Genomic DNA, 17,990 nt, shown 5'->3' with positions numbered 1-17,990 from the left:
AAGGTTCCAGAACAGGGCTGGGGAAAACAAGGCACAGCAAAGAGTCACTGTGAGGCAACCCAAGGGGAAAAACACAGTCCTATTCTCCACTCTCTCTCCCCAAAAAGGACCACAAAGGCACAAATTTCATGTGGCTCTACATGACACCACAGGCATATCAAGCAAGAGAACTCCGAAACCTACCTGGCCCACAAGCAGAATCTGAATGAGCCATCTGAAAGCCACCTAATTGCAGTTTCCCCAGCAGTTCAATAAGATCTATGGGAAAGTGCAACACGGTTTTGTTTTGTTGCAAGGTAGGGAACCCCAAGGGCTATTTGTCAAAATAATTAAGGATAGGCAGATCAAACATTTTTTGTTCCAGGAGAAAATTCGAGCCACACAAAACAGGAAATTAGGGAGAATGCTAGAGTTAAAATCTGTCTCACTGACCTCTTTTTGTACATACAGGGACATTTTTTTATCATCCTCATTTGGGCAGAGGAGCATTCAATCTAGAATGGTCAGTACTCACCGGCACTTGGTTCTTCTGGACCTCTCAGCAGCTTTCGATACCATCGACCATGGTATCCTTCTGGATCGTTTATCTGGATTGGGCTTGGGAAGCAAGTTTTAAAGTGGATCCAGTCCTTTCTGGAGGAGTGGTCTCAGAAGGTGGTGCTGGGGGACTTCGGTTCCACCCCATGGCCATTAGCCTGTGGGGTGCTGCAAGGTTCTATCTTGTCCCCCATGCTTTTTAACATCTACGTGAACCCACTGGGGGAAATCATCAGGAGGTTTGGGCTGAAATGACAGCAATATGTGGATGATACTCAGCTCTACCTCTTGTTTCCATCCACACATCCCAGGGAGGCTGTGGAACTCTTGAACCAGTGTCTGGAGGTTGTTTTTGGATGGATGCGGGTGAACAAGCTGAAACTTAACCCAGACAAGCTGGAGGTACTATGGTTTGGGAAACTAACTACTTCAGATGGAGGTTTTAAACTGGTCTTAGATGGCGTTGCACTCCCCCTGAAAGACCAAGTGCGCAATCTGGGAGTCCTCCTGGACTCTGAGCTAAGCCCAGGTGGCTGCAGTGTCCAGGAGTGCTTTTTACCAGCTTAAGCCGGTATGGTAACTGCGGCCCTATCTGGAGAGGATAGACCTTGCCTCAGTTATCCATGCACTACTCACGTCCAGGCTGGATTACTGTAATATGCTATACATGGGGCTGCTTTTGAAGACAGTTCAGAAACTCCAGCTTGTGCAGAATGTGGCCACCCGAGTATTGGTGGGAGTGGGCCAATTCGATCACATAATGGCTTTAATTTATATTTAAGTGGAAACCTACCCAGGAAGTCCAACACAGTCACATTTGACTTCAAAAGAGGAAACTTCTCTAAAATGAGGGAAATGGTGAAACAGATGCTAAAAGGGGGAGTCAAAAGGATGAAATCCCTTCATAATGCTTGGAGATTACTCAAAACCATAATAATAGATTCCCAGCTAAAATGTATGCCACAGGTTAGGAAAGGTAGCACCAAGTCCAAGAGGTTGCTGGCATGGTTATCCAGCAGGGTTAAGGGAGCTATTAGAGAAAAAGAGAGCTTCTTTCAGAAAATGGAAGTCCTGCCCAAGTGAGGAAAACAAAAGGGAGCACAAGCTTGCACAAATATGATGCAAGCAGACAATAAGAGATGCAAAAAAGAGCATATCGCTAACATCAAGGCCAACAATAAAGAATTCTTTAAATTATGTAAATTTGTTATTAGTGTTGTATGCCGCCTAGAGTGGCTGGGTAGCCAGCCAGATGGGCTGCTAATAAATCTAATAAATCAGAAGCAGAAAACCAACTAGGGAGGCAGTTGGACCATTGGATGACAATGGAGTTAAAGGAGTACTGAAGGAGGACAAGGAGATAGCAGAGAAGCTGAATGAATTATTTTCATCCATCTTCACTGCAGAAGATACAGGACAGATACCCGTGCCTGAATTGATATTTTCAGGAAGCGAGTCTGAGGAACTGAGGCAAATAGGGGTGACAAAAGAAGTTCTCAACCTTTTTGATAAATTGAAAGCAAATAAATCACCGGGCTCAGATGGTATCCATCTTAGAGTTCTCAAAGAACTCAAATATGAAATTGCTGATCTTCTAACCAAAATATGCAACACGTCCCTAAGATCAGCCTCTACACCAGAGGACTGGCAGATGGCCAATGTAACACCAATTTTCAAAAAGGGATCCAGGGGGAAATTACAGACGGGTTAGCTTAACGACTCTTCCGGGTAAATTGGTTGAAGGCATTGTTAAAGATAAAATTAGTAAGCATATAGGACAAGCCCTACTGAAAAAACAACACAGCTTCCGCAAAGGTAAGTCCTGTCCCACTAACCTTTTAGAGTTTTTTGAGAGTCTCAATAAACATGTAGACAGGGGTGATCCGGTAGACCATGTCTACTTGGACTTCGAAAAGGCTTTTGACAAAGTCCCTCACCAAAGACCCTTGAGCAAACTTAGCAATCGTGGAATAAGAGGAGAGGTCCTCTTGTGGATCAGTAATTGGTTAAAGAACAGAAAGCAGAGAGTAGGAATAAATGGTAAATTCTACCAATGGAGGGAAGTAAATAGTTGGGGTCCACACAGGGATCGGTATTAGGACCAATGCTTTTCAACCTGTTCATAAATGATCTGGAATTAGGAGTGAGCAGTGAAGTGGCCAAGTTTGCTGATGACACCAAATTATTTAGGGTGGTTAAAGATAAAGAACCATCAAAGAGAGGGCAGTACTGGATCACAGAAGGAAGAAGGGAGGCCAGACATGAGGGTGGTTAAAACAAAGAGGGATTGTGAAGAGCTCCAAGAGGATCTTTCCAAACCGGGAGAATGGGCATCTAAATGACAAATGCAGTCCAATGTAAGCAAGTGTAAAGTGATGCACGTTGGGGCAAAAGACCCCAACTTCAAGTACAGCCTGATGGGATCTGAGCTAGTGCTGACTGACCAGGAAAGAGATCTTGGGGTTGTGGTGGACAGCTCAATGAAGATGTCAACCCAGAGTGCGGCTGCAGAAAAAAAAGGCAAACTCTATGTTAGGCATAATTAGAAAAGGAATTGAGAATAAAACTGCCAACATCATACTGCTCCTATACAAATCTATGGTGTGACCACACTTGGAATACTGCATATAGTTCTGGTCACCGCACCTAAAAAAAGATACTGTAGAGCTGGAAAAGGTGCAGAAAAGGGCAACTAAAATGATCAAGGGGCTGGAGTATCTCCTCTATGAGGGAAGGTTACAACAGTTGGGATTGTTTAGCTTGGAAAAAAGGAGGGTGAGGGGAGACGTGATAGAGGTCTACAAAATTATGCATGGTGTGGAGAATGTGGATAGGGAGACATTTTTCTCCCTCTCTCAAAATATTAGAACCCGGGGTCATCCTATGAAGCTGATTGGAGGGAGATTAAGGACAGATCAAAGGAAGGACTTCTTCACAGGGCACATAGTTAAACCATGGAATTCGCTACCACAGGAAGTAGTGATGGCCACCAGTTTGGATAGCTTTAAAAGGGGGTTAGACAAATCACTGGAGGAAAAGGCTACTAGTCTTGATGGCTATGTGCTACCTCCAGGATCAGAGGCAGTGAGCCTATGTACACCAGTTGCTGGGGAACATGGATGGGAGGGTGCTGTTGCGCTCATGCCCTGCTTGTGGGTTTCCTGCGGGCAGCTGGTTGGCCACTGTATGAATAGAAAGCTGGACTAGATGGACCCTTGCTCTGATCCAGCAGGGCTCTTCTGATGTTCTTGCCTGTTGTCTCCTCCAGGCTGTGATGTCGTACTAGAGTGGCTCCGGCGCACATACTGGAGCCGCCAGTTTTGCAGTGACTATGCTCTGTCATTGCAGACTTTCAAGAAGGCCTTGAAAACATATTATCTTACCTTGCTTGGCCTTCTCATGATATGACTGCTATTGTTGCTGGTAATGCTGTTAACATTGTTGCTGGCTTTGTTGGCTTTTATTGTTGCTTTTATCGTTTTTATCACTTTTAATATTAACTGCTTTTATGTATTTTATTGCCGTAAGCTCCCTTGGGAGGGCTTCTGCCCTGAAAGGCGGCCAAGAAATATTTTAAATAAATAAAATTATAATAAGAATATTATATTTGTCCCTGCAGACTATCTTTATGCTTTTGAGACCCCTAAATACTGCAGAGCTTTTACCTTGGCCCGTTTTAATGCTTTACCATCAGCAATTTTGGAAGGGAGATATTTACAAATCCCTCATTCTCAACATGTTTGCCCCTGCCAATCAAGCATGGCTGAAACAGCTGAACACATTTTAGTATACTGCTTATATTATAAGGACATCTGCTCCCATTATATTGCTTCAACTTTAGTTAAGTTTCCAGGCAGATCTGATAAGTCTTACTCCTTCTTTTTTCAGACTCCACCAATGAATTTTCTCTTAAAGTGGCAAAATTTTGTGCCTGGGCATGTTCTATTAGGAATCAGATGGTTAAATTTCATTACAATTAACTTTAGTACTAGCTGATATGACTGGATGCTGTCATCGAAGTTAGTTCTGACTGAATCTGCCATTTTATGTATATTCTGCATTTGCAGTTGGTATTTGTCAGCTTGATTTCATGTTTTGTATTTTCAGTACCTGAACTGTGACTGCAATTCAATAAAATTCAAATCTAGAAAGGTACAGTGGAGACACAGGTCGACCACCCCAGCAAGACCCAGGTCTCAAGCAATCTGGTTTAAGTTAGATTAAGTTAGATGGGTTGTGCTGCCCCAGACATGCAAGGCAGGTGGTGACCAGAGAGAGACAGTGGCGCCCCATTTGCCTGCCTGGTGCCAACATCTTTTTTGGGGTGCCAGGCAAAGACATCACTAATTTTCCCAGGCTTTTTAATGTATTAAAGAATGTTTTAAAGACATATCTCATGTTATTTGTATTTTCTCTCATTTTTGTAACACTTGAAGCTCAACTGAAGGGCAGTACAGAAACACTGAAATTCACAGGCAAGCAGATTTGACACACACACACACAAACATTCCACACACAACGTGGAATCCCTTTTCATGCGAGGTTGCAATGCTGAATAGCACAAGTGCCTTTAAATGGGGGTTGCATCAGTCCGTATTGGCAGGTACTGACCATGACAGCCAAGCTTCCAACTTCCACGTCCACAGACTGTACTCTGCTAACTACACAACACTGCCAATCAGACATGGGGAGACCAACCCTATGGACCCGAGCCAGCTTCGGGGGGGGGGGGGAGAGAGATAGGATTGTTCCATTTCCTGGCTATGAGGTCGGAGATAGGGCTCTGAGCTGGGAGCCAGGAAACCACACTCCCCACCCTCTCCCCTGCCTCCTCAAGCCAGTGCGGAGAGAACCACACTGGCTACCTGTCTGGGCTCAGAAAAAAGAGCATGGAAATGGGCAAAGGGAGCACTCCTAGGGGCGGAGAGGAGACCTGGGCAGCTGGGATACGCCATTTCCTATGGCTGCCTCAGCCTCCTTCCCTCCCCCTCTGAGGCACTGCTGCTAGATGGGCAAAACTGCCTGTCTAGCAAAATGCAAGGCGGCTGGGCCACAGAGCCTCCGCTCTCCTCCCTCCCTGCATGGGATATTCGGCAGGATCCAAGTTCAGAGGCTGCTCACTGTTGGGATAGGATTGCGCCTTCAGGGACCAAAATGATCACCATGCCGGCATGTGAACCCACCCTTGTGGTCTGCTGTTAGTAGACAAGAACGTTGAGCAAGTAGGACATTTGTGGGAAGACCCACCAGTGCATGAACCAGACAACCCATCCTCCAAGGAGAAGCAGGATCCACAGAGCAGACAGGGACCCCAGGGAGTGGAATGCTGCCAAAGAAACAGCAAGAGGCCACCCCCACCCCCCAAGACACCCCACCTGAGGCCGTAACGGAGCCACGGCTTACAAGATGAGCGCCCGCTCTGCATGCAAAAGGTCTCAAGTTCAATCCCTGGCATCTCCCAAAGTCTATGGAAGTCTCCTAACTGAAACCCTGGAGAGATGCTGTCGGTCAATGCGGAGACATTCCAGAGCTAGCACCAGCCATGATCTGACTCAGTATAAGCCAGCTTCCGAAGCTCCTACAGTGAGGAACCCAACGCCCTGTGCTTGAACCACCACCCCCAGCCCAGCTGCGGGCCTTCCCTCTTCCCACGAAACCTCAGGAGCAGCGGTGACTATAGGCTCGTGCTGAAGCTCAGATCTGACAACACAGAGCCCATTTGGCAGCCCAAAGAGCCACTGTGGTGTAGTGGTTAGACGGTTGGGCTGGGACTCAGGAGATCTGGGTCCTAGCCCCCTCACAGCCATGAAGCTCACTGGGTGACTTTGGTCCTGTCACTGACTCTCAGCCTAACCTACCTCACAGGGTTGTTGTTGAGAGGATAAAATGGAGAGGAGGACTATGTGAGCTGCCTGGGGTTCCTTGCGAGAGGAAAAAAGGTGGGATATAAATGCAATAATAAATGAAACTCTCAGACTGTCCCAGGCCCTAAACAACTAATCAACCATCTCTAAGCAGAGGAGACGAACCAAGGGACAGCAAGTTGCCAGCAGTTTGGGCCTGAACCCACAGCCCAGGTTGCTTTGCAGTGATACCCCTCCCTTAGGGTGGCTCCCTCCTACGTTGGCTTCCAAGAGCAGCTACCCTGGCGAAGAGTCTGAGAGTGGAGGGAGCGGGCATGGACTGAACCTGAGCCATCTGTTTGTCAAGGCTTTCAGAGGAATCTCTCTCAGCATCAAGGCGCTCTTAGGGAAGTCCCTCCCCCAGGCTTTGATCTAGCAGTTCTAACTCTGACTCAGAATCGGAGCTGTCAGACATCTGAAAAGGCTTGGACTCATTCCTGACACTGGCTGGGAATTATGGGAGTTGCAGTCCAACACATCTGGAGGGCACCAGGCTGGGGAAGGCCAGCCTAACCTCACTTTGTAGCCCCAAATGCTGCTGAATAATTACCCACTTAATCCAAGTATTCTGCCATTTGTGTTCTCCCACACCGTTCAAGAGTTGGCAGAAACAGACACTTTAGCCTAACTTCACACAGCAAAATGGCAGGGGACCTAACCAAACGCACGATGCATTAAATTCTGCATCCTTGCAGGCAAGGCACACACCGGCCACGGAGCGCTTGACTCTCTGTCGGAAGTTGCAGCCCTTTACCTGTCCTCTTGCAATAAGTCTTTCATCTGGGCCACGACCCACTCCGCCTCTGAGGAAGAGCCGCACCATGCTTCGCAGGCCTGGTCGATGTTCTGCAGCTTCTGAAGAACCTGAGGCAAGCGGGAAGAGCATTGTCAATTGACAAGAGACACTGAGTCACACAGTAGCAATGGCAGAAAGGGGACAGCCTGGCTGGAATGAGCCAGCACTCCTGGGGGACGTTACAGCCTTTAATATTTATTTCATTTCATTTCTATACTGCCCAATAGCTGAAGCTCTCTCGGCGGTTCACAAAAATTTAAACCAAAAAAACGCAAGATAAAACAATATAAAATATAAAAGCATTAAAACCGCAATATAACAATACAACCAGAATGAAACCTCGCAGCAATGCAGAGATCTAAAATACAGATTTAAAACACCAAAGCTAAAAGACTTTCTATTGACTGTCTTTTTCTAATCCCGCTTTTCAGACAGTTATAGTCTCCCCAAAGCGGCTCACACCAATCCAAAATGAGAGGCAGGCCCAGCCATCAGGCTCATGGGCTACAAAGACAAGACACACCCAGGGGGAGGGGAGCACAGGAAGAAGGAAGCAGAGGGAGATCGGTTTCCCAAGGCCAGAACGAGGTGGTGAGCAACAGGAGGGCATTTAAATGCACTTTGGGCCAGGCTGATCTTCCACTGCTGCTGTTCCTGCTTGAATGAGGCTCTTGTTCATAGAATCATAGAATAGTAGGGTTGGAAGGGGCCTACAAGGCCATCGAGTCCAACCGCCTGCTCAACGGTTCCTTTGGCCGGTGGAGGGGGCAGAGCGTTCTTCTTTCCCCTTCCTTCTGCAGTTCCAGGACTAAGGGCAGGTGGAGCTGAGTGATTCTTCTGGCAGGGAGGGGGAAGCGAGCACCTGCAGCCGCTCCATCTCTCAACGGTGGATGGGCCAGGCTGGTCTCCCCCTTGGATTGATATTCTCCCTGTGAAGCAGGGGAGTGCAGCCTTCCAGTGGCCCTCAGTCCTGTGGCTAATGGCAGAAGCAAGAGACAATGGTCGCAACCGCACTCTGTCACAGGCCACCAGCAATCCTATGTTACTGATAAGGAAATGGAAGTGGAGAGAGAGTCTTCCCCAGCCAGACAGCATGTTCGTGCTTCAACAACGCGAGGCTCCAGGCCTTTCATCCCTACACCCGTGATCACGCTAAATCCATGCCCAGCGGCTCCATGTTGACTGGCACGTTTCAGAGAAGTAAGATTCCCTCGCTACCGCTATTGCTGCAACGCAGGCCTTCAAATGGGCTGCAAGCTGTGCCTTGATTTGGCACGGGACTTCTGCTACTTGCTAATTTCATTGCTCAGGGCTCCTTGGTAAGTCAGAGAGAACCGCTGTGGAGCGATTACAGCAAGAGCTGTTGATTTGAATAATCAGCCAGGCCAGAAACAGGAAGGCCAGTGAGACCTACCAAAAAATCCCCCCAAGCATTTTGGAAGCCAACTAGATCCGTCCAGCCAGGTTGGGGATGAATCATCTTAAAATCAGCCTAACGTCTTGGCAAAAATGATGGACTTCGATAATCTGCACCTCTGAGACATCTGAATGATACTTGGTATGTATGTTCAGAATACAATTCCCCTGGTTCAAGTTCAAATACCAGTTTAAATCCCTACATGCACTGTTCAAGAGGGCCAGGAAAAATAGAACTAATGTTCTGAATTTTATACTTTACTAGTTTTTAAATGAAACAGGAATTACTGGACACATTAAGAACCTGTGGACCTTACCTCAAATTGTTGTTTTTTATAGGAAACCAGGACATCTGTGATTTTATCTGGGGGATTAAGAGGGAGGAAAAGGAAACATTTTGAAACCGACAAAATGCAGAGAGAAGCAACACAGCTGCCTGGAGCACCGTTTGTGGAAAGACCCGACACAAGTTAAACAATCAAGCAAGCAAGCACCGTTTCCATCATAACTCGAGGCCCTTGCATTATCTTGTGTGATCACTTATATGGCAGGGACATTTTACAAAGTAAATGAGACGCAGCAGCCAAGTCGGATCAGATCATCTAGCGTTTGCACTGCGCAGGCAAACGTGACCGTTTCACCTTTACGTCACTATTTCATGTTTAGGCCCTAACAGCTACTGCATCCTTCTCAAGGGAGATTACCTGTGCTGCCCGACTGGTTTTCATTCTGTACTTTTTGAAGTGAAGCCCTTCTCAGGCAAGGATGCTATACATTCAGCCCTGCATTCCAGTGGTGGACGGAGCTGAAGGCAAAAGCGGTGGGGCCAATACCAAAAGTACAGGTGTATTTTATCTTAAAGGTCTTACTGCTAGGAACTAAGCCTTATGAGAGGCATTACAACCTTTTAGAATGGGGAATAAAACTGCACAAAAGCTGGGAAACAACCAGGTGATCAGTGGCTAGGGAAAAGGGGTGTGGCCTCCTGGGGAACCCTGGAAGTCCAGAGACCCTGGACCTGAGGTTCTGCACTCCTGTATAAGGGACTCAAGCTGGCTAAATCCCTCCTTCTCCCTTGGTTTTTCCTTTTCAGCCTTCCACATTCCATGGCTCAAGCGCCTGCAATCACAGCCTTAATTGCTAGACTCACATAGTCCGTCCAACCCCGGGTCCCATCCCTACCGCCACAAACAAGCCACAGAAACCAACGGAGAAATCTGGGATTTTAGCACAGACGGTATTGGGCGGCCCTATGTCTCCCCATGTCAACTACACTAACCATGGACCTCCCGGTGTTTCCGGCAGCCTGGCGACAGTGATTTCTCAAGCTCTTCCCGACTGCTGTCTGTCTCTGTATCTGTTGCTGACTCTTCTTCCTCTTCGCCATCTTCAGCTTGGTCATTGCAAAACTGGCGGCTCCAGTATGTGCGCCGGAGCCACTCTAGTACGACATCACAGCCTGGAGGAGACAACAGGCAAGAACATCAGAAGAGCCCTGCTGGGTCAGACCAGGGTCCATCTAGTCCAGCATTCTGTTCACACAGTGGCCAACCAGCTGCCCGCAGGAAACTCACAAGCAGGGCATGAGCACAACAGCAGCCTCCCACCCATGCTCCCCAGCAACTGGTGTACATAGGCTCACTGCCTCTGATCTTGGAGGTAGCACACAGCCATCAGGACTAGTAGCCATTGATAGTTTTCTCCTCCAGGAATTTGTCTAACCTCCTTTTTAAAGCCACCCAAATTGCTGGCCATCATTATGTCTTGTGGTAATTAATTCCATAGTTTAACTATGTGCTCTGTGAAGAAGCACTTCCTTTTATCTGTCCTGAATCTCCCTCCAATCAGCTTCATAGGATGACCCCGGGTTCCAATATTATGAGAGAGGGAGAAAAATGTCTCCCTATCCACTTTCTCCACACCATGCATAATTTTGCACACCTCTATCATGTCTCTCCTCACCCTCCTTTTTTCCAAGCTAAACAATCCCAGCTGCTGTAACCTTCTCTCAGAGGGGAGATGCTCTAGTCCCTTGATCATTTTAGTTGCCCCTTTCTGCACTTTTTCCAGCTCTACAATATCTTTTTTAAGTGTCGTGACCAGAACTGTATACAGCATTCTAAGTGTGGTCGCACCATAGGTTTGTATAAGGGGAGTATGATATTGGCAGTTTTATTCTCAATTCCTTTCCTGATTATGCCTACCATGGAGTTTGCCTTTTTTACAGCAGCCACACACTGGGCTGACATTTTCATTTTCTCCACAACCCCAATATCTCCTTCCTGGTCAGTCAGCGCTAGCTCAGATCCCATCAGGCTATACTTGAAGTTGGGATTTTCTGCCCCAACATGCATCACTTTACACTTGCTTACACCGAACTGCATTTGCCCTTTAAGATGCCCATTCTCCCGGTTTGGAAAGATCCTCTTGGAGCTCTTCAGAATCCCGCTTTGTTTTAACCACCCCCATGTCTGGCCTCCCTTCTTCCTTCCGTAGGGTGATCTAATATTGCCTTCTCTGCCCCCAGAAACGGCTACGAGCCATGCGGCTACAAATCTGCCCAAAGCAGGCCAAGGCTTCTGCAGCAGATTCCACATGATCCGGTCTCTCTTTTGGTGCAAGCATGCACCAAACCCTAATGCCACAGCACCACCAGGTGGAGATCCTAAAGCACCGCACCTAACAGCAGCGATTTAGCAAACTGTTTAGGAGAGTAACCTGCCAGGACTGGAGATGGACAATGTTTTTTTTAAAGAGAGCTGAAGGTGGAATGAGTTATCATTGCTTTCATCCCCACTGTTGCCTCTGAAGCACAACACAAGCCTATGACACTTTTGTTGTTGTTGTTGCTCAGTTGTTAAGTCGTGTCCAACTCTTCGTGACCCCGTGGACCACAGCACGCCAGGCCTTCCTGTCCTCCACTCTCTCCCGGAGTGTGCTCAAGTTCATATTCATTGCATCGGTGATGCTATCTAGCCATCTCATCCTCTGCCGTCCCCTTCTCCTTTTGCCTTCAATCTTTCCCAGCATCAGGGTCTTTTCCAGTGAGTCTTCTCTTCGCATTAGGTGGCCAAAATATTTGAGCTTCAGCTTCAGTATCTGTCCTTCCAATGAGCACTCAGGGTTGATTTCCTTTAGGATTGACTGATTTGACCTCCTTGCAGTCCAGGGGACTCTGTCTGACACTACAACCTGCAAACTAAGGTAAGTGTACACCAGAGACAACGATGCTTTTGCCAGACCACCTTCAATTCCCTGGGGTGGGGTATAGAGGTGGAATTGCCTATTTCCACCCTAGATGAAAACTAACCAACTGCCAGCAAAATGTGCCAACCGCCTGTGAACTTTGCTGGTCCAGCTCCAGCACCCGCACCCATCTGAAGATCTACTCCTTTGAAGGACTCCACCCCATCTCCCTTGCCAGAAAGCCCCCTCTTTTACTTCCTTCAAATCTCTCCTTGTAACCCAGCTTTTCCATAAAGCCTTAGGCACAGTCACCTCATACCGTACCACAGCCTTCCTCAACCTGTTGTGTCCAGATGTGTCACACTACAACTCCCAGTATCTCCCGGCCAGCACGTCATGCAACGGATCTGGAAAGCACCAGAGTACGAAAGCCTATCCTGCTGTAATTAAGCCTAACTAAAATAATCACATATTCTTCCTGTTTACCACTGCCATCATCATCATCATCTCTAACAGACTATACTCACCTTTTCGGCAAGCAACGAGGTGGGGAAGTTTGCCGTGGGTCAGTTCGTGACGAAGGTCCACAATCCAGACCGGGATGTCCAGCTTTGAATAAGAAGCAAATGGCTATTAAAATCACAGAAGAAAAAGATCCACCCCACTCCAAAGACATTTGCTTGAAATGCACTCGGAATACCATTTACAGGTCACACTAACTGCTGGGGGTGATATCTATAGCTTGTAAAGACCGAACGTACTGGAACCTTCTTTACCTCTTTAGCCAGCCATCTCAGCGAAGCAATGACCCTTTTCTGCTTCCGCTCTGTGATGAGATTCACAAACCTGTGCACAGCAAAAAGAAAGGTGACCCTATGCATGAGTGATTCAGGATTTCAGAGATACATTTGCTGAAAACATTACTTCTAGGGAGTCAAACCAAACCTGAGCCTGCACCAAAAATTGGAACAAGGCTTAATTTTTTCACTGAATCCCTCAGTGAAGATTTTCACTCTGTTGAACCAGAATCACAGAACCCCACATACCAAAATTTTAAAATAATTTAAAAAATAGGCTGCCATTCCAAAATAAGGGATCAACTAAAGACAAGTGATATGGTACATTTACTGGCATCCCCAACGAGCTCATAAAATAAAATGTACATATCTCTGATAATACAGGTGAACAGTACAATTCAAATAACCACTGCAAATTTATGAAGTACTTTGAATTTGTTCTTGTGTTTCATGCATGCATTATAGTTTTAGACCTTATTAGTTTGCTCTGCAAATGATCATTATAATGTGCCTTGTATAAGTTTTCTTAAGCACGTGAGCCAATAAAATTGGTTGGTTCATGTGTACTCTCCTAGTTACAGTACCTTCATTCACTTCCAGTGGAACTAAACCAGAGCAACTTCAGTTACCACTAACCATGAACCAGAACCGAACCAGAACCAAACCAAAAACACTTATTGGTTTGACTCCCTGATCATTTCTAGTGTATCTACACTATATATAGATCCAAAATAAAGAAACAACCCTCCTTAAGTTTACAATCCAAAAGACTAGTCACAGAAGGAATGGAGGGAAAAGGGAGAGGGGTGAGATCAGCTTGAGAATGACAGAATTACAGGTGAGTTTTAACAGGGATTTAAGTCTATTTGGGGCCAGGCTGATCTTCCCTTGCTAGCTTTGTGCTGCGACTTCCCAGCTACCCTTGGTCCCATAGCTGGTGACTGGGGCCAGAGCATTCCTTCCCTCACCTCTGCAGCCCTAAAGCAATGGGCTATTCCAGCCAAGTTTTTCCTGGTAAAGGAGAGGGAAGCACGTTCCCAACAGCTGATGGCTGTCTGGCCAAAGGCTGGGTCAGGCTGATGATGTTACCTTTGGTTTGCACTTGCTGCACAGGCATAGCCAGAAAAAATACCAGGTGCCCAGCTGCCTAGAAATTTGTTACTGACATTTAGGAATTTAAAATATTTCACTAGTTCTATGCATATAGGCACAGCATAGCCTCATTCATCTTAATAGCCTTGGCATCATGCAATCACAAATCCATACAAACAAAACAGAGGGGATAATCCTTACCTAAGGCTATATTATTAAATCTAAAAGAGTTCAAGCAAATATATATCATGGGCATTTATGTGAGTTTGGTTCTGGTTAGCCACTTATACAGATAAACAAATTCACACCGTGTGAAGCCATTCAAATATCATTTGTTTCATGTTTATTAATCATTGATGACTTAATTCTACTATTACTGGATCTCTTTCAATTTCTCTCTCTATTAAAACTTACACAATTGCTATAGGATTCATCCATTTTGAAATAATTCAGGAGTTAGTAGTTTCCTTCTTTTTAAAAGTTCTTGTTTTATTGGGTTTGTCTGATTGTTTTATTGGGTTTCTCGTATTGTTTTGCTTTGTTTCTTAAACACATTTCTTCCTAAAAGTATATTTTAAAAAGGTGTAGGGGAAAAGATAGTACTAAAAACCTCAAATTTAAAATAGCTTCACACTGGAGAAACATTTGTGCTCTAAAAGCATGACAGTTTTCCATGAAGAGCTGATCGACTCTCTCCCCTTGGCACTTCTACAAAGGGGTATGAAGTTCCCGAATAACACAAATCCCCTTTCTGACCCTTGACTCTTCTCCCCACCGCCTACTAGAGTCCTTACCTCACAAGAGCCAGACCATACGTAAGGACAAGTTCATGGGATTTCAAATCACCAGCGGCATCTAGGATTTTGCAACGAACAAGATCTGCAGTGCATTCCACAGCTAACGGCATCCTGTGTCCATACCTGGTTTGAAAGAGTGAGACATGGTGAGGTTGGGATCATCTTCACTCCCACCCATCCCCAGTCAAAACAGTTCATCATTTATCTTCTAGAACAGCCGTTTTTAAACTGAATTCTTAGAAAACCCAGAGGTTCCTTCAGGATTTTCAGGGTTCTACAAAGGGAAGATCAGCTTCTTCTGCAGTGCACAGGCACAGGGCTGGTCCAACAGGCCCAATGAGCAGCCAGTGTGGGCTGGGCCTGAGGAGATGCCCTCAAGTTTTCTGCAGTGCTCAGGGGTTCACTGGCACATGTACAGGGGTTCCTCAGCAGACAAAACTAATGTGCAAAAAATTATCCGGAGAAGAAAGTGTGAAAGCCAGAGTTCCAGAGGTCAGGCATGGTAAACATCCTAAATCACAGAATCATTGAACATCCAAGTCTCTTTGGCAGGCATTATCTAGAAATGGGATAAGGGCTACAAGAGACAGGAATTTTTGTGAACCACCCAGAGAGCCTTGGCTATGAAGCAGTATAGAAATATAATAAATGAAATGAACTACTGAGAAGTGGAATAGCACTGGGGGTTGGGGGCTTGATTCAGTTTGATGCAAGTAAATTAGGTGTGTACTGGAGCAGAGGCATCAGGTGTCACGCATTTCAAGCATCCTTCTCCAGCTTTCCATTCAGTTTATGCAGAAAACATTCTAATCTGTCAGTACCTACACAGGTCCTATGTGGTTCCCACATTTAATAATGAAGGCATTCTTCCACTGCTTAAAACCCCCAGAAAGCATGCAAATTAATGCCGTCAGAGAGAAATGAATGTCAGGTCTCAAGAACATTGGCTACCAAGTGTTTCTAGAAGGCAACAAGGAGAGAAATCTATAAGACTGGCTTTGTCCTAATTTGGCCCTTAACTAGTGCTTGTAGACAATGGTACTCTTGAACGGGCATCCCAGCTGTAGCCCACAGAGATGGAGAAGTGCTCATGTGATCTCAAACATTTATCTGCTCTCTCCCACCTTATACCCAAAAGAAATCAAGAACTTCCACAAGAAAGGATAAGATGTTGTATGGCATGAAATAGCATCCCTCCTGACCAAAATTTCCTCTTGGAAGACAAGGAATGGCTTTTGCAGGATTTTTCTCATCAGATCAAATTGGCTAAACACATGAGGAGAGAAAGGGTGCTGGATTTGTTTTATTGTTGTGTCTCCTGTGTGTCATGTATTCAATCCCTCTCGGTCCAGGTATGCAGAGTTACTCACTCATCAGGCACCTTTTCAGACTTTATGGGCTGAAGGAAAAGATGCAGCAAAAACCCATTAGAAGGCTTTGCCCCAACAGGAATGCACTGCATTTGCAAATTAATTTTCTTGGTAGCTATGCACAGAAATTCAGACTAGACTAATGGACAGAGATGGCAGGGGTGCCATGATTTTCACTTGGAGATGACAAGGAAAGGCATCAAAGGTGACTGACTAGGATCTAGATTCAGAAGTAAAGCCAGGAACTTGGGGCTGGGAAGACAGAAGGTGCCCCTAAGGCGGGATGCATGACTTGAGTGTGTCTGTTTATGTGGGGGGTGGGGGAGGGGACTGATGAGTATGACAGCCCAGCAGGTCCTCAGTCCTAGGAAATGCAGGGTTGGGCTGGCTGCATTTCTTCCCAGCAGTCCATTGCTCTCCCAACACCACACAGTTGCCTTCATACTCTGTCCACATCTCCTCTCACCTGCTCTTCCAAGCAGACACTCGGTCCAACGCATCCCGTTGCATCTGGCAGTCCCCACAATACAGCCCCACCATGACCTGATCCCATTCAGCCTTGCTCTGCCAGGCCACCACACTCCGCGGCCTCTTCTGACGAGACTTTCCCGCCACCTGCCTCTGCCCCAGACAAGGGCCACTGGGACCACTAGCCATGCTGCAGTCTTCCACTGCCTTGTTGAGTCCAATACTGCCAGATCTAAGGATAACAAAAGCACCGCCAAGCAAATTCTTAACAAAGCATGCCCAGACCCCGCTCACAACTCAAAAGATCAATGCTTCTTAAGATGGAACAAGCTGTTGCATCAAACCCCCAAATGCATCCAAGCAAACATGAAAACAATTTTTTTAAGTCTTGCCTAAAGTAAAATCCAAAAACATCTCCACATCCAAGACCTGCATGCTTTGCTAAACCCCCCCCCACATCGCTTGTGCCTCCTAAACTGACAGCCTGCCCAATCTATGGAGGAGTTCTCCCAACCTGCCCCCCATTAGGGCTCCCCCACAGCCCCCCTGCGCCCCCCATTAGGGCTCCCCCACAGCCCCCCTGCGCCCCCCATTAGGGCTCCCCCACAGCCCCCCATTAGGGCTCCCCCACAGCCCCCCTGTGCCCCCCATTAGGGCTCCCCCACAGCCCCCCTGTGCCCCCCATTAAGGCTCCCCCACAGCCCCCCTTCCCCCCAAATCAGGGCTCCCTCACAGCCCCCCTTCCCCCAAATCAGGGCTCCCCCACAGCCCCCCTTCCCCCCAAACAGGGCTCCCCCACAGCCCCCCTTCCCCCCAAATCAGGGCTCCCCCACAGCCCCCCTTCCCCCAAATCAGGGCTCCCCCACAGCCCCCCTTCCCCTCAAATCAGGGCTCCCCCCACAGCCCCCCTTCCCCCCCAAATCAGGGCTCCCCCCACAGCCCCCCTTCCCCCCAAATCAGGGCTCCCCCCACAGCCCCCCTCCGCCCCTCCGGCTAAGCACCCTGTCCTTCGGGCCCCGCGAAGGCCTCGCTCAGAGCATCTCCTGAGGCGAGCGGGGACTCCGCCAAGCAGCCGCTCCGGAGCCCGAGAGCGGCCGCGCGAGGGGCGGGCGAGAGAGAGAGAGAGCAGCCAATCGCTACCACAGCATTGGCAGGGGCGGGGCGGGGCGAAGAAGCGCGCGATCTGACTGGGCGCGTCGCGTCGGAGCGACTCGGAAGTGGCTCGGCCAGGAGCGGAAGCGGAGGGCATAGACGCAGCGGCTAGAGCGACTCAGGGGCCTGGGCTTCCGGTGCGTTCGTAGACGGCGGTTGGCCCCTCCTGGGCGGAAGTGAGAGCGGCCAGGAGAAGGCGAGGAACAGCTCCATCGTGCAGCCGTCCCCAACCTGGCGCCCTCCAGAGGTGTTGGACTACAACTCCCAGCATCCCCCAGGGGGGATGCTGGGAGTTGTAGTCCAACACCTCTGGAGGGCGCCAGGTTGGGGACGGCTGCACGATGGAGCTGCTGGAGGCTCTCTCTTCCTCCCCTCAGCAATGAGGGGCGCGCCGGACTCCTTGCAACTCAGCTTTTGTTTCTTGCGAGAAATGTAAATTCTTCACCAAGACGCCGAACGTCCGGCACCCGAACTTC

The 17,990-nt window shown here is 47.7% G+C and overlaps 1 protein-coding gene across 2 annotated transcripts in view; it reads right to left on the bottom strand.

Moving 5' to 3' along the window:
* LAS1L (LAS1 like ribosome biogenesis factor) overlaps positions 1-17,448 on the bottom strand; it is a 60,069-nt gene extending 42,621 nt beyond the window's left edge. For both annotated transcript variants that reach the window (XM_084814152.1, XM_084814153.1), the window contains exons 1-8: positions 17,364-17,448; positions 16,361-16,594; positions 14,522-14,647; positions 12,615-12,684; positions 12,366-12,447; positions 9,932-10,111; positions 8,970-9,016; positions 7,195-7,304 (exon numbers count right to left, since the gene is read on the bottom strand). In XM_084814152.1, the coding sequence (XP_084670278.1) occupies positions 7,195-7,304; positions 8,970-9,016; positions 9,932-10,111; positions 12,366-12,447; positions 12,615-12,684; positions 14,522-14,647; positions 16,361-16,551 (806 nt within the window). In that variant the 5' untranslated portion in view covers positions 16,552-16,594; positions 17,364-17,448. The remainder of the gene's footprint in view (positions 1-7,194; positions 7,305-8,969; positions 9,017-9,931; positions 10,112-12,365; positions 12,448-12,614; positions 12,685-14,521; positions 14,648-16,360; positions 16,595-17,363) is intronic.
* Between the last annotated feature and the right edge of the window lie 542 nt (positions 17,449-17,990).

The sequence above is a fragment of the Heloderma suspectum genome, chromosome 9 (assembly GCF_057233095.1).
Source record: "Heloderma suspectum isolate Gila_16-S chromosome 9, 16-S_ref, whole genome shotgun sequence".
Lineage (NCBI taxonomy): Eukaryota > Metazoa > Chordata > Lepidosauria > Squamata > Helodermatidae > Heloderma > Heloderma suspectum.
The sequence above is the reverse complement of the archived record's forward strand: the minus strand, read 5'-3'. Positions and strand labels throughout refer to the sequence as shown.